The sequence below is a fragment of the Lucilia sericata genome, unplaced genomic scaffold (assembly GCF_015586225.1).
Source record: "Lucilia sericata isolate MDLA Ls3-8-SP2 unplaced genomic scaffold, ASM1558622v1 Contig000644F_arrow, whole genome shotgun sequence".
NCBI classification, from domain to species: Eukaryota; Metazoa; Arthropoda; class Insecta; order Diptera; family Calliphoridae; genus Lucilia; species Lucilia sericata.
The window spans coordinates 88,737-107,500 of NW_023994650.1; the positions used below are offsets into that span (position 1 = coordinate 88,737).

Sequence of the window (18,764 nt, forward strand, 5' to 3'; positions counted from 1 at the left end):
AATGTTAATTCCTAGAATTGTATACAAGATACAACAGTTCAAACGAAAGCAGAGATAGATAACAGTGTTTTATAAAGTAAATATTGCAATGTAAGATAATACAGTTTCATTAGAGAAATCTTACAGAAAGAAGGATAAACACGTGTTTTTTTTAAATTGTAACAGAAATTAACTAAATTTTATACACAAATTTAATAAAAATTAAGAATATTTAAAAAAAATTTACTAGAATTTTATAATTTTACAGTTTAATTAGACAAATCTTACAGAAAGAAGGATAAAATTGTAACAGAAATTAACAAAATTTTAAACACAAATTTAATAGAAATTAAAAACATTTACACAAAATTTACTAGATTTTTATAATTTTTAAATGAATACTAAAGAAATTTCTTGTTTTTTACAAATTACCACTAAAAATCTTACAATATTTCTCTTTTTTAATAAAAATGCTGAAATTCCTTTTAGTTCTTTTGTTTTTTTAATATATTTGTTGATTTAATATATATTTTTGTTTATAAGTTTGTTGTTATAGTTTTACAATTTTGTCTGTTTCATACTTTCTTTAAACCATAATTTTATTTTGTCACAAATTGTACTCGTTTTTTATTCGTTTAAATCTTTCCTTGTTTTTTTTTTTTTTTTTTTTTTTTTGCTTTTTTTGGGATAAAGTTAAGACTGACATATAATAATAATAATAATTTAAAAACTTGTTTATAGTTCAATAAATTTCATATATTTTATAGACAATTAGAGTAAATATTTGTGTTTTATAGTTGGTTTTTTCGTTTTATAAGTTTTATTATAACAGTTTTTGTATAACAGTTTACAAAAAAGAAAGCTGCGGGTTTTGGTTTATTAAAAAATATATATGTATGTATGTATATATTTTTATATGCAATAACATTTTAAAACAAAATTGTTGTAAAAATTAGTTTATTTTTGTTTTTTTTGCAGAAAAATTTCAGAACACAATCTTAATTTGTGCTGGTTTTTTTATTTGTTTTGTTTTAGTTGTTCATGGAAGTTTAGGGTTTTTTAATGAATGTGTTTAAGGTTTTACCACAATTTTGTTTTAATTTCAAAACATTTTTTTCTAATAATAATTTTTTTCTAGTTAGTTTTCAACAGTTATTAGTAGTAGAAGTTCTTTTTTGCTATTTTAAGAACATTTAACAATTTAAGCATAAGCTCGTTTTTATTATTGTTTAAATTTTGATTATTAAATTTTACGCTTGTATTTCAATTAAATAAATGTTCATCAAAAAAGGTAGAAGACGTCTTTTTTAATGCCCTATATATAAACACTTAAAAATAAATCCAAAAATGTTACATTTTGCTAAATGCCTTTCAAAAATAAATTTAAAACAAAAATCAACAAAATCATTATGTTAAAAATATTAAAACTCAACTATAAATGAGTTAATAAAAAGTTCTAAATTAAAAGTTTAGTTTTAGTTAGGTTTAGTTTGTGTGTGTGTGTAATGATTATCTTTTTCAATGTATGTGTGTGTGTATGTTTTCATTTAACTAAATGACTAAATTTATAGTTAGTTTTCTTTTTTTTCTGTATTACATTTTAACAGTTTAAATTTGTTATTAAATATTATTTTTTTAGTTTTTACTTTAGCATTTTTTTCTCAAAACAATTATTTAAATTAATTTGTTTTTAACAATATTAATTAGTTTATACATTTAGGAGGGTTTTGCTTTGTTTACTAAAGATGGTAAAGTACCATTTCCATTTGTTGTTGTTGTGTTTGCTTTTAAAGAGCCATTCGTTAAGGAGTTGCAGTTGTTGGACTTCAAACTGCCATTTGTGGTTTTAGAGACTTGCTCCTCAGCTAGAGATTTGTTCGTTGTTTTAGAGGGCGGGAAGAAGACCTTTGCAGAAAAAAGAAACGAAATATTAAAATTTGCTTAAAATTTCTTGAAATTAAATATACTTTGCTTAAAGCAAATTATTTGTTTTTGCTGTTACAACAATTTTTTTATCATAATTAAATTAAGAACTTAATAATACATTTATTTATTATTAATAACTTTCAATACCGTTATTTGTTTAATAATTTTTTAAATCTAAACTTTTTTAAAAATTATGTTCCATAAATTTTTAATATTGTTTTTACTTTTGTTAGAGAAACTTTTTTGTTGTTGCTGCAAAAACAACACTTTTTGTTAAAATAAATAAGGAGACTTCAATACATTTATTTACATTAAGTTGATGTTAATAACGCTATTAGAACTCTACATTTTCCTAACAAAACTTTTTGACAGATTTTTTTATCTAAACATTTTTAATATTTTTACTTTTGTTCGGAAAACTTTTTTGTTGTTGTTGCAATTTCAAAAATTTTTGTTAAAAATTATTCAGAAGTTTTTAATGCATTTATTTATTATAAATTCTTTTCAATAGCGTTATTGGATCTCAAAGTTTTTGAAAGAAAACTTTAACAAATTTTTTGTTTTCAAAATTTTTAAGATTCTTTTTACTTTTGTTCGGGAAACTTTTTTGTTGTTATTGCAATTTAAAAATTTTTTGGTAAAAACTATTCAGAAGTCTTCAATACATTTGTTTATTATGAATTAATGTCAATATCGCTATTGCAATCCAAAGTTTTTATAACGAAACTTTTTGAAAATTTTTTCATAGAAAATTTTTAAGATTATTTTTACTTTGTTCGGGAAACTTTTTTGTTGTTGTTGCAATTTCCAAAATTTTTGGTAAAAACTATTCCGAAGTCTTCAACACATTTGTTTATTATGAATTAATGTCAATATTGCAATTCAAAGTTTTTATAACAAAACTTTTTGAAAAAATTTTTCAATATGATATTGTTTTACTTTTGTTAGAGAAACTTCTTTGTTGTTGTTGCAATTTCAAAAAATTTTGGTAAAAACTATTCCGAAGTCTTGAATACATTTGTTTATTATGAATTAATGTCAATATCTCTATTGCAACTCAAAGTTTTTATAACGAAACTTTTTGAAAGTTTTTTCATAGAAAATTTTAAAAATTGTTTTTCTTTTTGAAGAGAAACCTTTTTAACTTTGGTTCGTTTACAACAAATTTTTCATAAATAAGTTATGAACTTCATAAGGCATTTACAGGCACTATTCCGCTTAAGCTGTCGCTGTTGTTAGAGAATATTTTTATACTAAAACTTAAGGAATTGTTTATTTTCTAAACAATTAGAAAGTGCGTCTCCTTTGTTTAGGAAAACTTTTTTGTTTTTGGTCCGATTGCATCAAATCTTGCATAAAAAAGTTGGGAACCCCTCAATACATATATTTACTGTATAATCTTATTCAAAGCAACAGTTTTTAGAAGAACATATTTGTTTAAAAATATTAATTAAAAAAAATATTTTAAAAGTGTTTTTTCTTTGCTTAGGGAAACTTTTTTGTTTTTGGGCCGATTGTAAAAAATATTGCATAAATAAGTTGAGAACTCATTCATACATCTATTTACTGTATGAACTTATTAATATCGCCATTAAAAGCAACAATTTTTAGAAGAAAAATAATTTTTTTCTTAAGGAAATTTCAAAAGTGTTTTTACTTTTCTTAGAAAAACTTTTTTATTTTTGATCCGATTACAATAAATCTGACAGAAATCAGTTGAGAACTTAAAAGTGCATTTAATTACATTGTGATGCTAAAGCTATCGCGCTTTACTATAAACAATTTTATACTAAAACTTTTGAAAAAATATTTTTTCGGACAATTGTAAAAATGTTTTTACTTTGCTTAGAAAATTTTTTTTGTTGTGGAAGCGATTACAAAAATTTTTATATAAAAATGTAAAGGACACTTTAACATATTAATTTATACTAACTTTTTGTTGTTATCGTTATTGTAACTAAAAATATTGTCCTACCTTAATAGCTCCTTTAATCAGCAAAAAGAACCAATAGATTTGTGGTAAAAATAATATTAAAATGCCAATAATACAACCGATGGGTAGACCCGAAATGGCCTGCCATATAGTGGCATTTATTTCCAAACTATAGCGCCACATAACATAAGGCCACATTAAAACACGACACACAAAGAATGAGCCCAACATAACCAAACCATTAACAATATAAGGTTGGGATTCTTTCATGCCTAAAGTGCTTAAAATACTGCGCAACGAAACGAATGGAGTGGAGAATTCCATCATAAACATATAGCTATAAATGCAATGACCACCACCGCGTATATACTAGAAGAGAAAGAAAGAAATATATAAAAGAAAATTTAAAGAAAATTAATTATAATTAAAAAAACTTACAGTAACCACCAAAAATCCTACAGTACCGACAAAAATGTGATGTATCATCATGACTGGATGTGTAAAGACATACTTAAGGAAACCCCATTTACCATTTTGTGGTATTTGCACTGTCTCGCCATCATAATCATAGATTTCATCTTCATGATGTCTCATGTGTTGCATATCTTCATTGGTGTCATTAGCAAAATCATCTTCCAAAGCCACTAAACGCTGGCCCTTAGCATTAAAGGTACTGGCTATATGTTTATCATAAAGACCACCATTACTACTTTGACCATTTAAAGGTTTGGGAGTAAACGAGGCGGACGAAGTTAACTTCATTAACTTTAATTTATCGGCTATCTTTTGTGTATGCACCTGATACATAGACCAGATATCGTACATAAAGTAAGCGGTACCAAACCAACCATAGCCCTCCATTAGGCAGTGGGAAGCATAAACGAATGTTTTACTGCATGTTGATTTGCAAACAATCAAACCAACGAGGAATGAGAATGAAGCCTGTATGGCGGAGACAATTCTGGAAAGATAAAGAAACATAAAAAAAGAATTATTATTTTGTTTTTATTTCTCAAAAGTTGTAAAGTTTGTATGGCGCCCTTTAGTTTAAGGGAAAAATATTGTTGTTATAGCAAAACTGATTGCATTTTTTTAAGGATTTAATAATGCGTAATATTTGCATTTGTTTTACGTTAGTAGTTTTTCATTTGTGTTTAGTTTTTCTAGCTTATGAAGGAAATTTGGATTTAAGCCAAAATAAGGTTCAAGGTTTGAAACAATCTAGGTATGTCATCATCTTTACGCAATTTGGAGAATATAATTTAACAAGAACAGAACCAGAACAAAACTAGAACAGAACTAGAACAGCTCTAGAACAGAACTAGAACAGAACTAGAACAGAACTAGAACAGAACTAGAACGGAACTAGAACAGAACTAGAACAGAACTAGAACAGAACTAGAACAGAACTAGAACAAAACTAGAACAGAACTAGAACTGAACTAGAACAGAACTAGAACAGAACTAGAACAGAACAAGAACAGAACTAGAACAGAACTAGAACAGAACCAGAACAGAACTAGAACAAAACTAGAACAGAATTAGAACAGAACTAGAACAGAACTAGAACAGAACTAGAACAGAACTAGAACAGAACTAGAACAGAACTAGAACAGAACTAGAACAGAACTAGAACAGAACTAGAACAGAACTAGAACAGAACTAGAACTAGAACGGAACTAGAACAGAACTAGAACAGAACTAGAACAGAACTAGAACAGAACTAGAACAGAACTAGAACAGAACTAGAACGGAACTAGAACAGAACTAGAACAGAACTAGAACAGAACTAGAACAGAACTAGAACAGAACTAGAACAGAACCAGAACAGAACTAGAACAGAACTAGAACAGAACTAGAACAGAACTAGAACAGAACTAGAACAGAACTAGAACAGAACTAGAACAAAACTAGAACAGAACTAAAACAGAACTAGAACAGAACCAGAACAGAACTAGAACAGAACTAGAACAGAACTAGAACTAGAACGGAACTAGAACAGAACTAGAACAGAACTAGAACAGAACTAGAACAGAACTAGAACAGAACTAGAACAGAACTAGAACGGAACTAGAACAGAACTAGAACAGAACTAGAACAGAACTAGAACAGAACTAGAACAGAACTAGAACAGAACTAGAACAGAACTAGAACGGAACTAGAACAGAACTAGAACAGAACTAGAACAGAACTAGAACAGAACTAGAACAGAACTAGAACAGAACCAGAACTAGAACAGAACTATAACAGAACTAGAACAGAACTAGAACAGAACTAGAACAGAACTAGAACAAAACTAGAACAGAACTAAAACAGAACTAGAACAGAACCAGAACAGAACTAGAACAGAACTAGAATTAGAACAGAACTAGAACAGAACTAGAACAGAACTAGAACAGAACTAGAACAGAACTAGAACAGAACTAGAACAGAACTAGAACAGAACTAGAACTGAACTAGAACAGAACTAGAACAGAACTAGAACAGAACTAGAACAGAACCAGAACAGAACAGAACAGAACTAGAACAGAACTAGAACTAGAACTAGAACAGAACTAGAACAGAACTAGAACTAGAACAGAACTAGAACAGAACTAGAACTAGAACAGAACTAGAACAGAACTAGAACTAGAACAGAACCAGAACAGAACTAGAACAGAACTAGAATTAGAACAGAACTAGAACAGAACTAGAACAGAACTAGAACAGAACTAGAACAGAACTAGAACAGAACTAGAACAGAACTAGAACAGAACTAGAACTGAACTAGAACAGAACTAGAACAGAACTAGAACAGAACTAGAACAGAACCAGAACAGAACAGAACTAGAACAGAACTAGAACTAGAACTAGAACAGAACTAGAACAGAACTAGAACTAGAACAGAACTAGAACAGAACTAGAACAGAACTAGAACAGAACTAGAACAAAACTAGAACAGAACTAGAACAGAACCAGAACAGAACCAGAACAGAACTAGAACAGAACTAGACTAGAACAGAACTAGAACAGAACTAGAACAGAACTAGAACAGAACTAGAACAGAACTAGAACTGAACTAGAACAGAACTAGAACTGAACTAGAACTGAACTAGAACTGAACTAGAACTGAACTAGAACTGAACTAGAACTGAACTAGAACTGAACTAGAACTGAACTAGAACTGAACTAGAACTGAACTAGAACTGAACTTGAACTGAACTAGAACTGAACTAGAACTGAACTAGAACTGAACTAGAACTGAACTAGAACTGAACTAGAACTGAACTAGAACTTAACTAGAACTGAACTAGAACTGAACTAGAACTGAACTAGAACTGAACTAGAACTGAACTAGAACTGAACTAGAACTTAACTAGAACTGAACTAGAACTGAACTAGAACTGAACTAGAACTGAACTAGAACTGAACTAGAACTGAACTAGAACTGAACTAGAACTGAACTAGAACTGAACTAGAACTGAACTAGAATTGAACTAGAACTTAACTAGAACTGAACTGAACTAGAACTGAACTAGAATTGAACTAGAACTGAACTAGAATTGATCTAGAACTAAACTATAAATGAACTAGAACAAAACTAGGTGCGAACTAGAGTTGATCCAAAACTGAACTAGAAGTGAACTACAAGATAATTAGAACTGAACTAGAACTGATGAGAAACTAAACTAGAATTGATCCTGAACTGAACCATGAAACTGTTTATAACATTTAGTTTAAATACAACCCTGCTTAATAAATAAGAATAATTTAGGAAACCCTTTTAACTATGTTTTTCCTTTGACATTCTTAAAAACATTTTACAACAATTTCAAAATAAAATTTCTTTTAACAATTCCTAAAAAAAAATATTTAAAAATTTTAAAATTTACCAGTTAAAACTCCCAAAAAATCAAAAAAATTATAACGTGAATTTAAGAATTAATGGCAATTTAAACGGTCTAAACAAAAATTCTTTAAACAATGACCCCCACACCAAAAATTTGGGATTTAAAACCCCTAGCCACACCCAGTGGTGGTGATTTTTCTCTAGCCCCACCGCAAGATAAAACTCCCTGGCGTTATAGGAAAACAAAAAGAAAATTTAAACATCGACAGCAGCAAGAACTCGAATTCTGTAAACAATTGCAAAATGAATTAAATGTGGCAGCCACCAAATCTTGTTGTTTTATCGAAGATCATGCCACAGAATGGTATAAACGGCAAAAGGAATTGAGGGAAAAGAAGTTTTATTCAGAAATGAATATAACGGAAGCGATTAAACCGCAAGTGCAAATTAAAACAGCCATACGTAACGTAAAGGATTCTAAGGAGAGGATAGAGGGATGTCAGGCTACCTATATTTCTCCCGAGTTTCAAGAGCTGTTGAGAAAACATGATGAGCGCGTGCGGGAAAGATGTATTTTAAGTTCTTTACCCAGAGAATATATACGAAAAAGAAAACGCCCTAGAAGGGAAATAGTAAAAGAAGAACAAGAGGAAAAGGAAACAGAAGAAGTTTTAATCGAAAGTGTAGCAAGTGAAAAGAAAATGCGTATGATATGTAGTTGTAACAGGCTGCAGCAGCCAAAGTTTCCCAAACCAATGCCACAGATTAAGAGAGAAGTTGTTAAGAAGAAATCTAGAAGTTTATGTGGTTGGAGTTGTTGCAGCAAACCACAAGTTTCCCTAGATGAGTTAGAGCAGCAAAAGGCGGAGACATCAAAGAAGAAAGAGATTAAAAGTTTTCGTTTAAGAAAGATGACTAGTGGTTCGCCAAAGGAGGAGAGTAAACAACATATTCCTTTGCCAAAGGAAGAAAGTAAACAGAAACCAAAAATTCCTCGTGGTTTGGCCCACAAGGAAAGTAAACCAAAACAAATAATAACTAGTGGTTTGACAGAAAAGGAAAGTTCGGATATAGCTGAAAGAAAACATAAAATTTACCCCAAGTTTAAGGTAAAGGAAGCTCCAAAACCGAAGCCTACAGAGGAGAAGAAGAGAGAATTAAAAGAAAAACCTTCTAAAACTCCGCAACCAGCAGCAACAGAAGAAGTATTAAGAAGGGAATCACCACCAACACAACCTAAACCTTCCAAAGAAGAAGTTAATAAACCCAAAGAACCAGAGAAACCTAAAGAATCCAAAAAACCTAAAGAGCCCAAGGAACCCAAGAAACCTAAAGAACCCCGAAAACCAAAGATCAAAGAAAAGCCGGTCAAAAAGGACAAAGAAAAACCCAAACTACCGCTCAAACCCAAAGAGAGTGTCCTAAAAAGAACTCTGCAACAGTTAAAGAATCTTTCAAGGCATAAAACGAAAGAGAAATATGAAGAAGAAGAGATTAAAGTTGAGATCAAATATAGAGATTTTAAACCACGTCATCGTTTTCATCAAACCGCCAGCAGCACGGACAAACTGAAACGTTTTAAAGAACTAGAAGAAGAGTTCAGCGGCAAACGTACAACCAGCCAAAGATGGGCCCGACAATATATGGAGGACTCCGATGAAGAACCTATCACTCTACAGAAATTAGAATACATACCAAGAGTACGCATTTTTAAAACGGACAACAACCCTAAAGTAATCACCTACAAGCCGGCCAGATTAAGGTTAATTAATCCCTTTGTAAGGGTAAAAAGAAAACATAAAAGAATATCAGCGGGTGCCTCGAAACGACGACTATCAAGAGATAGTGATAGTGTGGAACGAGAGGTTGATGATTTCGAACGTAGAAGTTCGTTAAAAGAACTCTGGACTAAACGAAATGTTGCCGAAATGAGTGATTCCGATGTGGAAGTGGTGAATTTTCAACCACGCATACACATGACAGTAGAAGATCCTAATGCTGATCTTCTATCTTTGGAAAGAGAACAAAGGAGAGAACGTAGAAAGAAGCTGGCAGCGGAAAGACTTAAAACAAAAACTTCAACGCCAGACAAACCCAAACCGGATTATGTTTTGGGTAAGAAGAAAAAGAAAGAAGAAAAGTTGATGAAAGAGGAAAAACCGAAAGAGGAAAAGAAGAAAGAAGAAAAGAAAAAGCCCAAAGAAAAAGAACTGAAACCAGAGCCGGAAGCTAAACCTAAGCCGGAGAAGAAGAAAGGATTCTTCCAGAAGAAAGAAAAGCCTAAGTATCATCCATCCATGTCCCAACTAGTTGTCATACAATTAAAAACTTTTCTTTAATTCCAGGAAACCTTCCATAGAACCCGTACCACAACCCGTACCACAACCGGTGGCAAAACCAATGCCAGAACCGCAACCAATACCTCAGCCAATAGCGCAACCTGTAAGCGAACCTGTAGCGGAAGCTAAACGACCTACTCCGCCTTATCCCACGGCTAATGCTGTTTGTCCACTTAGTGCAGCAGCTTATTACCAACAATATCTAACGCAGCCACCAGAAATGAGAGCACAAACACCATGGCTAAGCAGTGATCCAAATAATCTTAGAAACTCCTTACAAAAGGGACAAACAACTCAGCCGAATGTCGGACAATATTATGATCCAAATCAACCCAGAAACTCTAAAGAACAGCAAGCACAAACTCCCTTACAAACAGGACAATCAATTCAGCCAAATAACGGACAATATTATGATCCAAATCAACCTAGAAACTCTAAACAGCAGGGAGCACTACCTATTTGGAATGCTGGACAAATCAATGATCCAAATAATCCCCAAACAGGACAACAAACTCAGCCAAATGCCGGGCAATACTATGATCCAAATAATCCCCAAGCGGCATTACAACCAGGACAACAAACTCAACCAAATGCCGGGCAATACTATGATCCAAATAATCCTCCAATCTCATTACAACAAGGACAACCAACTCAACCAAATGCCGGGCAATACTATGATCCAAACAATCCCCTAATCTCATTGCAACAAGGACAACAACAATATTATGATCCAAATAAACCCCAAACAGTGGTAACAGGAGAACAACCTCCTCCTCCTCTAGCAGTTAGCAATTATTACCAACCAATGCCAATTACACAACAACCTTTTCCTGATGCTAAAACTCCAGCCGATAAAGTGCGTTCCTCAATAGAATCGCGTCAAAGAAAAGCCTTATTAGACTATCAAATGTATAGCGCTTACTATCGCGATAATAGACCGTATCCTAGACAAAAAAGAAGCTCCAGAGAATATACGAAAAACTATGCAAATTTATATCAACATGGCAATAAAAATAAACCCTGTTCGTGTAAAGCGCCCTCAATAACAACAACAACTAAAGTAAAAAGAAAGCGAGAGTATCGCACTGGAGGCTATGAATATCCACTCCAAGAAACCTGTTCCTGTCAGGGTTTTAGAAACTATGAAGAAGAGCAAAGAAGCGCTCAGCTTCCCTATGGCTATCAGCCGGATTATGTAAATGAGCAGCAATTTAAACAGCAAATTTGCCCATTTCATGGTGTGATGACTTTTGACGGCTTTGGAAAGCAACAATTCACCACTGCTTTACCACCTACTCCCTTAGCACCCTGTTCTTACCTCACGGCAAAACCTTATGGTGAAGAGAAACCTAATCCAGATTATCGTTTTGATTATGCTCAAAACTATGGCAATATACAGGCGGGAGTAACTTGTCCTTGTCAAGCGATTAAAGCTTTCGAAGATCAACGAAAGCAAGATTATAGTTTTGGTCCAAAACCTTGTCCTTGTCAAAATGCACAAGCTAATGAAGAGGAGAAAAGAAGAAAAGAACAATATCGTTTTGAATATGGTCAAAAGGATGCTTGTCCTTGTAAAGCTAAAAGAGAGGAAGAAGAGGAGAAAGGAAAATGTCCCTGTGGTAGACCGCTACCTTGTGCTTGTAAGGAAGCTTATAGAAATAAACAGCAGCAGGTTTCTTGTCCTTGTAAAGCTGACATAGAGATGAAGGAGAGTGTTGGCAAGTCGCCTTGCCCGTGTAAAGAATCCAGCCGAAGTAAGCAGCAGGAAACTTGTCCCTGTCAAAGAACTAAAGTCGATGAGGAAGAGAGACAAGGAAAATGTACTTGTCAAGCAACTAAATCCTATGAAGAGCAGAGAAGGTCTGTTTGTGCTTGTGAAGAGGAAATTAGAAAAAAGAAGCAGCAGGAAACTTGTGCTTGTCAAGAAGAATCTAGAAGAAAGAGTCAGCAACAAACTTGTGCTTGTGAAGAAGAGTCCAGAAGAAAGAAACAGCAGAAAACTTGTGCATGTGAAGAAGAATCTAGAAGAAAGAAGCAACAGGAAACTTGTGCTTGTGAAGAGGAGTCCAGGAGAAAGAAGCAGCAGGAAACTTGTGCTTGTGAAGAAGAATCTAGAAGAAAGAGCCAGCAACAAACTTGTGCTTGTGAAGAAGAGTCCAGGAGAAAGAAACAGCAAGAAACTTGTGCTTGTGAAGAGGAGTCCAGGAGAAAGAAACAACAAGAAACATGTGCTTGTGAAGAAGAGTCCCGAAGAAAGAAACAACAAGAAACTTGTGCTTGTGAAGAAGAGTCCAGAAGAAAGAAACAACAAGAAACATGTGCTTGTGAAGAAGAGTCCCGAAGAAAGAAACAACAAGAAACTTGTGCTTGTGAAGAAGAGTCCAGAAGAAAGAAACAACAAGAAACATGTGCTTGTGAAGAAGAGTCCAGGAGAAAGAAGCAGCAGCAAACATGTCCTTGTCAAGCAGCCAAAGACAATGAGGAAGAGTGGCAAGGTAAATGTCCTTGTACCAGGAATGACAGAGATAAAAAGCAGCAGGATGAAGCCTGTCCCTGTCAAACACCAAAATCCTATGATGAAGGTCGGCAAGGAGAATGTCCTTGTAAAGGATCTAATGGAAATAAACAGCTACAGGAAACTTGTCCTTGTCAACAAACTAAAACGAATGGAGAAGATAGAAACCCATGTCCCTGTAAAGTTACAAATGGAAATGGACGACAGCAGGACGTTTGCCCTTGTAAGGATTCCACTGAAAATGGAAGACAGCAGGAAGAAAAATCCGATGAAGAGAAAAGGCAAGCGGAATGTCCCTGTAAAGATACTAATGAAAGAAATAGATCTTCCAATGCAAGGAGACCATCTTATGAAAGGAGATCCTCGTATAAAGGGAGATCTTCTTATGACGGAAGATCTTCTTATTCTGCAGGAAGACAACCAATCTGCACTTGTGATCAAACCTGTACTTGTAAAGATTCCGATGGAAATATTCAAACTTGTTCATGCACGCAAAGAGAAGCGAAAGATAAAAATCAAGAGCCGGAAAGAGGACTTTACGAAATGGTTAAATATTGTGAGGAGAAAATTCAAAGAGAGAAAGAACAGGAAAGCTGTACTTGTAAACAAAAGAGTGATGAAGATGATGATGATGAAGAGAAATGCAAATGTCGCAAAAAATCCAAATCTTTTGAGGATAAAAAGAAATGTTCCTGCAAACGTTCCAAATCTTGTGATGATGTGAGGAAATGTAAATGCAAGAAGCAAAAGGATAATTGCAAACGTTCCAAATCCTGTGATGAATGCCGCAAAAAGAAAAGGAAAACGTGCAGTTGTGAAAACTCCAGTTCCAGTGATGATGAAAGTGATAGCGATAGTGAAGAGGAAGAGTTTGACTCCAGCTCCAGCGAAGAGGATTCTTCCTGTTCTTGCAAAAAATGTAAAAAGAAACGAAAACAAAAGAAAGCACGAAAAAGTAAAAAGAAAACTTGGAAGCTAAGCAAACTTTGCAAACGAGATTCCTGTTCTTGCCAGAAGTCTAAAACCTGTAATAAAAAGAAGAAACTTAAAAAATGCGTCGATCCCTGCAAAGACACTGATAGCGATGATGAATGCGAAGATTCGCAGGATTCTAGTTCCTGCCAAAAGGATCCCTGTGCTAAGAAGAAGAAACAAAAAACTTGTACTGATCCTTGTAAGAGTAAAAAGAAAACTTGTAAACAAGATCCCTGTAAAACAACCAAATCCTGTGATAAGAAGAAAAAACAAAAGTCCTGTTCTGAACCCTGCAAAGATGCAGAAGACAGTGAAGAGGATTCCTGCAATGATCCTTGCAAATCTCAATCGTCCAAACAAACATGCCCACGCTCAACCTGCCACAAATGCGCAAATGAAAGGCAACCTCAATGTCCCTCCCAAGCCAATGCTAACAGCTACAGTTGCCAAAAATCTAACGATGATTACAACTATTTTCCAGACACTGGAGTTGCTCGCGATAAGAAGCAATCTTTGGAAAGTGAAAGAACTATTTATATGTATCGGCGTATACGCAAAACCAAGAGCACTAAGGATGATGTGATCGCCGCAAAACCTCAACAAACGAAGTTAAACGATCCTCATGACATGAAAATGTCCAAGAGATGGGCTGACTATCGTTATAAATACAATCAACAGAAATATTCGGGTAATAAACAATGGCTGGACTATAGGGAAGGGAAGAATGAAGACAATGTGCGTGAACGTAAGAAAACTAAAACTTGTGGTAATTGTGGAGGCAAACGGCAATCTATAGAATCGAACACAAACAAATATTGTGCCAATTCAGGCAGAAGAACTCAATCTTGTGGCTGTAACAATTGTAATTCCCAAGATAATGAGGATCGACGAACTTCTAAAGATTCCCAAACTTCCAATAGAGGTTGTGCTAGATGTTCCAAAGATTCTACAGACTCGAGAGCATCAAGACGTTCTTCTTATGATCAAGATAGTCCTCGAAATTCTATAGAATCTCGCGATAAGAAATATTGCTTTGGACGTTCCAAAGATTCAAGAAATAGAAGACATTCTAGAGACTCCAGAGAATCTTCTTATGATACCTATTGTCCTCAAAGTTCTAAGGAATCTCAGCACAATAAGTATTGCTTGAGATCTTCCAACGATAGAAGACATTCTCAAGACTCTAGAGAATCAAGACGTTCTTCTTATGAGCATGAAACACCTAGATCCTCTTTGGACTCCCAGGATAAGTGTGATAAATGTAATAAATACACATCCAAAAGAAATGATAACCAACAACAATCGAAATCCAATAGTGAAGAAGAAATGCCACATAGAAGTCGTAAAAGATATAGAGGAGGTTCAGAACCGGAGAATGATCAAACAAAACCGCCACCAATACCACCCAAACCTGCCAAAAAACCTAGAAGATTATCTCTCTGTTGTATATCTTCCTCTAGAGGTTCGTCGGATAGCATAAGAAGTATGACAAACCCTCAGGCAGATAATTTAACTAAAGAACAACATGCCAGCACTTCAAAATTTAAGAAAATCAAAAAATTATGTTTCAAAGATTCTCTCTGCTGCACGGCCCTATGTCGAAAACCTAAAAAACCCCCAAAAGAAGTAGAATTCAAAATAGAAGCTGAACCAGAACCTGAACCCCAACCAGAGCCAGAAACTGATGTTGTAATTGAGAAAAAAGTGCGTAAATGTAAACTTCCTAAAAGACCTCCCGGAGCGGCGAAATATACCGTTCCCGTTAATGTGTCCAAAAATCATGAAATGTGTTATAAAGATTCTCACTACTGGTTGGGTTTAAATGCCAATTATCCGCGGACATATCAGGAACTTGCCCAAAGACAACAAGAAGCCAAAGAACGTTTAGCGCAACAAAGACGAAAACTATGGGGTAATACTTGCCCTAAGCCAAAACCCTCTCAGGAATTATATAAACCTAATAAAGAAAAGACCCTTTACGATGTAAAACCAGCTCATAGGAATTGTTTTAGTGATGATTCTGCTCCTCCCAAAGAGGTCAAGGAAAGTAGTAAGCGATTAAAACGTTTTAGACAGCGAGAGTTGGAAATACAAAGAGTACGCGATGCTAATCCAGCTCCCCGACCTTGTACATGTAAAACTCCTACAGCAGCTAAACAAAGATCACACAAGGAAACTTTCTCTCATAGAAATTGCGATTGTCAGCAGAGTTCTTATCCTGAAAGTGATGGTGAGAAAGACATTACAAAACGCAAGAAAAAGTATAGCAAAAAACTGGAAAAGCAGACGGAAAAATTGAAAGAAAGAGACAAGAGTGAACGGGAGAAAAATAAGAAACTAAGTCAACGTGATAAATCTCCTGTTTATAGAAATTGTGATTGTGAACGAACACAACATGCTGTCAAAGACAAAAAAAGATCCGAGAACGATAAACAAAAGAAAGAAGATAAAAAGAAAGCAAAACAAAAGAAACGTGATAAATCAACTGCTTACAAAAAATGCGGCTGTGAGAAATGTCTGCAAGATGAGAAGAAATCGAAAAATAATTTGACGAAATTTTTGCCTAAGAAACTATTTTAGAAAGTCAAAAGTAACCGGGAGTCAAGAAACATCCAACTATTAAGAGTACAAGCTTAGAAAGATGAACTTTTAAGAGTCAATCTAAATATTATGGGATAATTTTGAGATCTTACTTCTATACTAGATCACACTTTAAATGATCTTGAGATCATATAAATGATCTTATCATGTAAATGATGTCGCGATCGTCCAAGTGATCTAGAGAATATGTGAGAGAAAGATCGCTTAATGTTTCTATTAAAGTTCTCTAGATTATCTAAATAGCCTACATATCATCTTAAATGATTTAGAAATCATCATAAATGAACCACAGATCCTCTTAAATGATCTACAGATCATCTTAAATGATCTATAGATCATCTTCAATGATCATCTCTAGAGTTTACTTTTAAATGATCAAGATATCAGCTAAATGATCTGGAGATCATCTAAATGATCTGGAGATCATCTAAATGATTTCGAGATCATCTAAATGATTTCGAGATCATCTAAATGATCTTAATTATATACAGAGTATCAAATTATCAAGAGATCCTTAAGCTCACCCAAAGATGCATCAAATGATCTTATCTATGATAATCCCACAATCACTCAATGATCTCAAGATCATCTAAATGATCTCAAGATCATATAAATGATTTCTAAGACATTCCTTAAGATCTTTCAACAGATCGGAAAATCATACCAATGGTCCTAAGACAATCGAAATGATCTCAACAACATCCAATAGATCTAAGATTTTCCAAAATGAAGGTCAGAAATTGATCTCAAAGTCGAAATGATCTTGATGCATAAAGCAGGGGTCTGAAATTTTGTTAAACTAAATTTTAAAGTGTATTCTTTACAAAATTATTTGTGTATCAAAATTGTAATCAATAAAATTTGTTATGAAAAAAGTTTAGCATTCGCAAAGTATTTATAATGATTTTGTAAAAGATATAACGATCGTAAAGATTCGGAATGATCAGTAGATGAATTTAATTAATTTTAAATAGATAGATAGATAGATAGATAGATAGATAGATAGATAGATAGATAGATAGATGGATGGATGGATGGATGGATGGATGGATGGATGGATGGATGGATGGATTGATGGATGGATGGATGGATGGATGGATGGATGGATAGATAGATAGATAGATAGATAGATAGATAGATAGATAGATAGATAGATAGATAGATAGATAGATAGATAGATAGATAGATAGATAGATAGATAGATAGATAGATAGATAGATAGATAGATAGATAGATAGATAGATAGATAGATAGATAGATAGATAGATAGATAGATAGATAGATAGATAGATAGATAGATAGATAGATAGATAGATAGATAGATAGATAGATAGATAGATAGATAGATAGATAGATAGATAGATAGATAGATAGATAGATAGATAGATAGATAGATAGATAGATAGATAGATAGATAGATAGATAGATAGATAGATAGATAGATAGATAGATAGATAGATAGATAGATAGATAGATAGATAGATAGATAGATAGATAGATAGATAGCATGTAAGTGATATTTGGTCTTTTAAGTGAACAAGAAATCGCGTCTTCATGTCCTCTAAATGTTATAGGTATAATCTAAATGGTCTATAAATCATCTACATAATCTAGCTTCCCCCAGGAATGATCTAGAAATAACCTAAATGATCTAGAAATCATCTAAATGATATAAAGATCATCTAAATGATCGGATGATCATCTAAAGGTCGTCTAAATGATCTAAAGATCATCTAAATAATATAAAGATCATCTATATTATATGAAGATCATTTAAATTATCTAGTGATCAATAAAAAATACAGATCTTGAGATTCTTTAAATTAGATTTTATACATTACCCCAGGCATTTGTAAAATCCCGGCAAAGAATCCTAAAATGTTTTATAGGAAACTATAATTTTTCGATCCTTTCAAATTGATTATTCTTTTTCCAATTTATAAAATTTCTACTAAACAAAAACATAAAAATTTTCTGTTTTATAAATTTTGGACTTTTTTTTTAAATTATTAACACAAAATGTTGCACAGAAGACTAAAACAACCATTAACCCCCCTAAAACAAATGTTGAAAACCAGTCAGCAAAATAAATGTCAAATGCCTCTTAATAACCAGGAAAAATGTCGCTTTAAACAATGTCAACCGGAAGCAGAAATCAAATGTGAACATTTGGCAAAACTCGATAAATATTGGAGTGAATTGCTAAAAGCACAACAGGAATCCACAGCTAATTATTTGTATAATATGCAAATATTTGGTAATAATCAAGATCCCACTTTAGAGAAAAGGCAACCGATAGAGGAGTTTGAAATACAACAACGTGTTATGCATATGGGCTTAGTGGGAGGTCTTTTAAAAACCGATATGTTTTATCTTTTAAGTTTTTTGTTAAATTTACTAAAATTACCCGAGGAAAAGCAACAGGAATATATGGAATATTTACAGGATGAAAAACTTTTAGAGGGAGAAATTATAGATTATTTGGAACTATTAAGCCGGCAAAAGAATGCCGGTTTAGGAGAACAACAGCTAAAGCAGTTTGTAAAGATGTTGACAAATTTAAGACAGAGAGAGGGGCATAATAAAGAGCTAAATTATTATAATGCAAAGCAAATATTTTTGAAAACTTTAAACGATATAAATCCTTATGAATTGGAATATTTAAAT

At 33.2% G+C, this 18,764-nt stretch overlaps 2 protein-coding genes across 2 annotated transcripts in view; one reads left to right on the forward strand and one right to left on the reverse strand.

Moving 5' to 3' along the window:
- Positions 1 to 1,040: 1,040 nt before the first annotated feature.
- Positions 1,041 to 18,764, reverse strand: part of LOC119607009 — a 39,549-nt gene continuing 21,825 nt past the window's right edge. The window contains exons 3-5 of the mRNA XM_037960702.1: positions 4,277 to 4,799; positions 3,881 to 4,207; positions 1,041 to 1,884 (exon numbers count right to left, since the gene is read on the reverse strand). Coding sequence (XP_037816630.1) covers positions 1,696 to 1,884; positions 3,881 to 4,207; positions 4,277 to 4,799 — 1,039 coding nt within the window. The 3' untranslated portion in view covers positions 1,041 to 1,695. The remainder of the gene's footprint in view (positions 1,885 to 3,880; positions 4,208 to 4,276; positions 4,800 to 18,764) is intronic.
- LOC119607007 lies at positions 7,660 to 16,873 on the forward strand. The gene is made up of 2 exons (XM_037960700.1): positions 7,660 to 9,951; positions 10,013 to 16,873. Exons 1-2 carry the CDS (start codon positions 7,802 to 7,804, stop codon positions 16,074 to 16,076), a joined length of 8,214 nt encoding a protein of 2,737 aa, XP_037816628.1. The 5' UTR covers positions 7,660 to 7,801; the 3' UTR covers positions 16,077 to 16,873.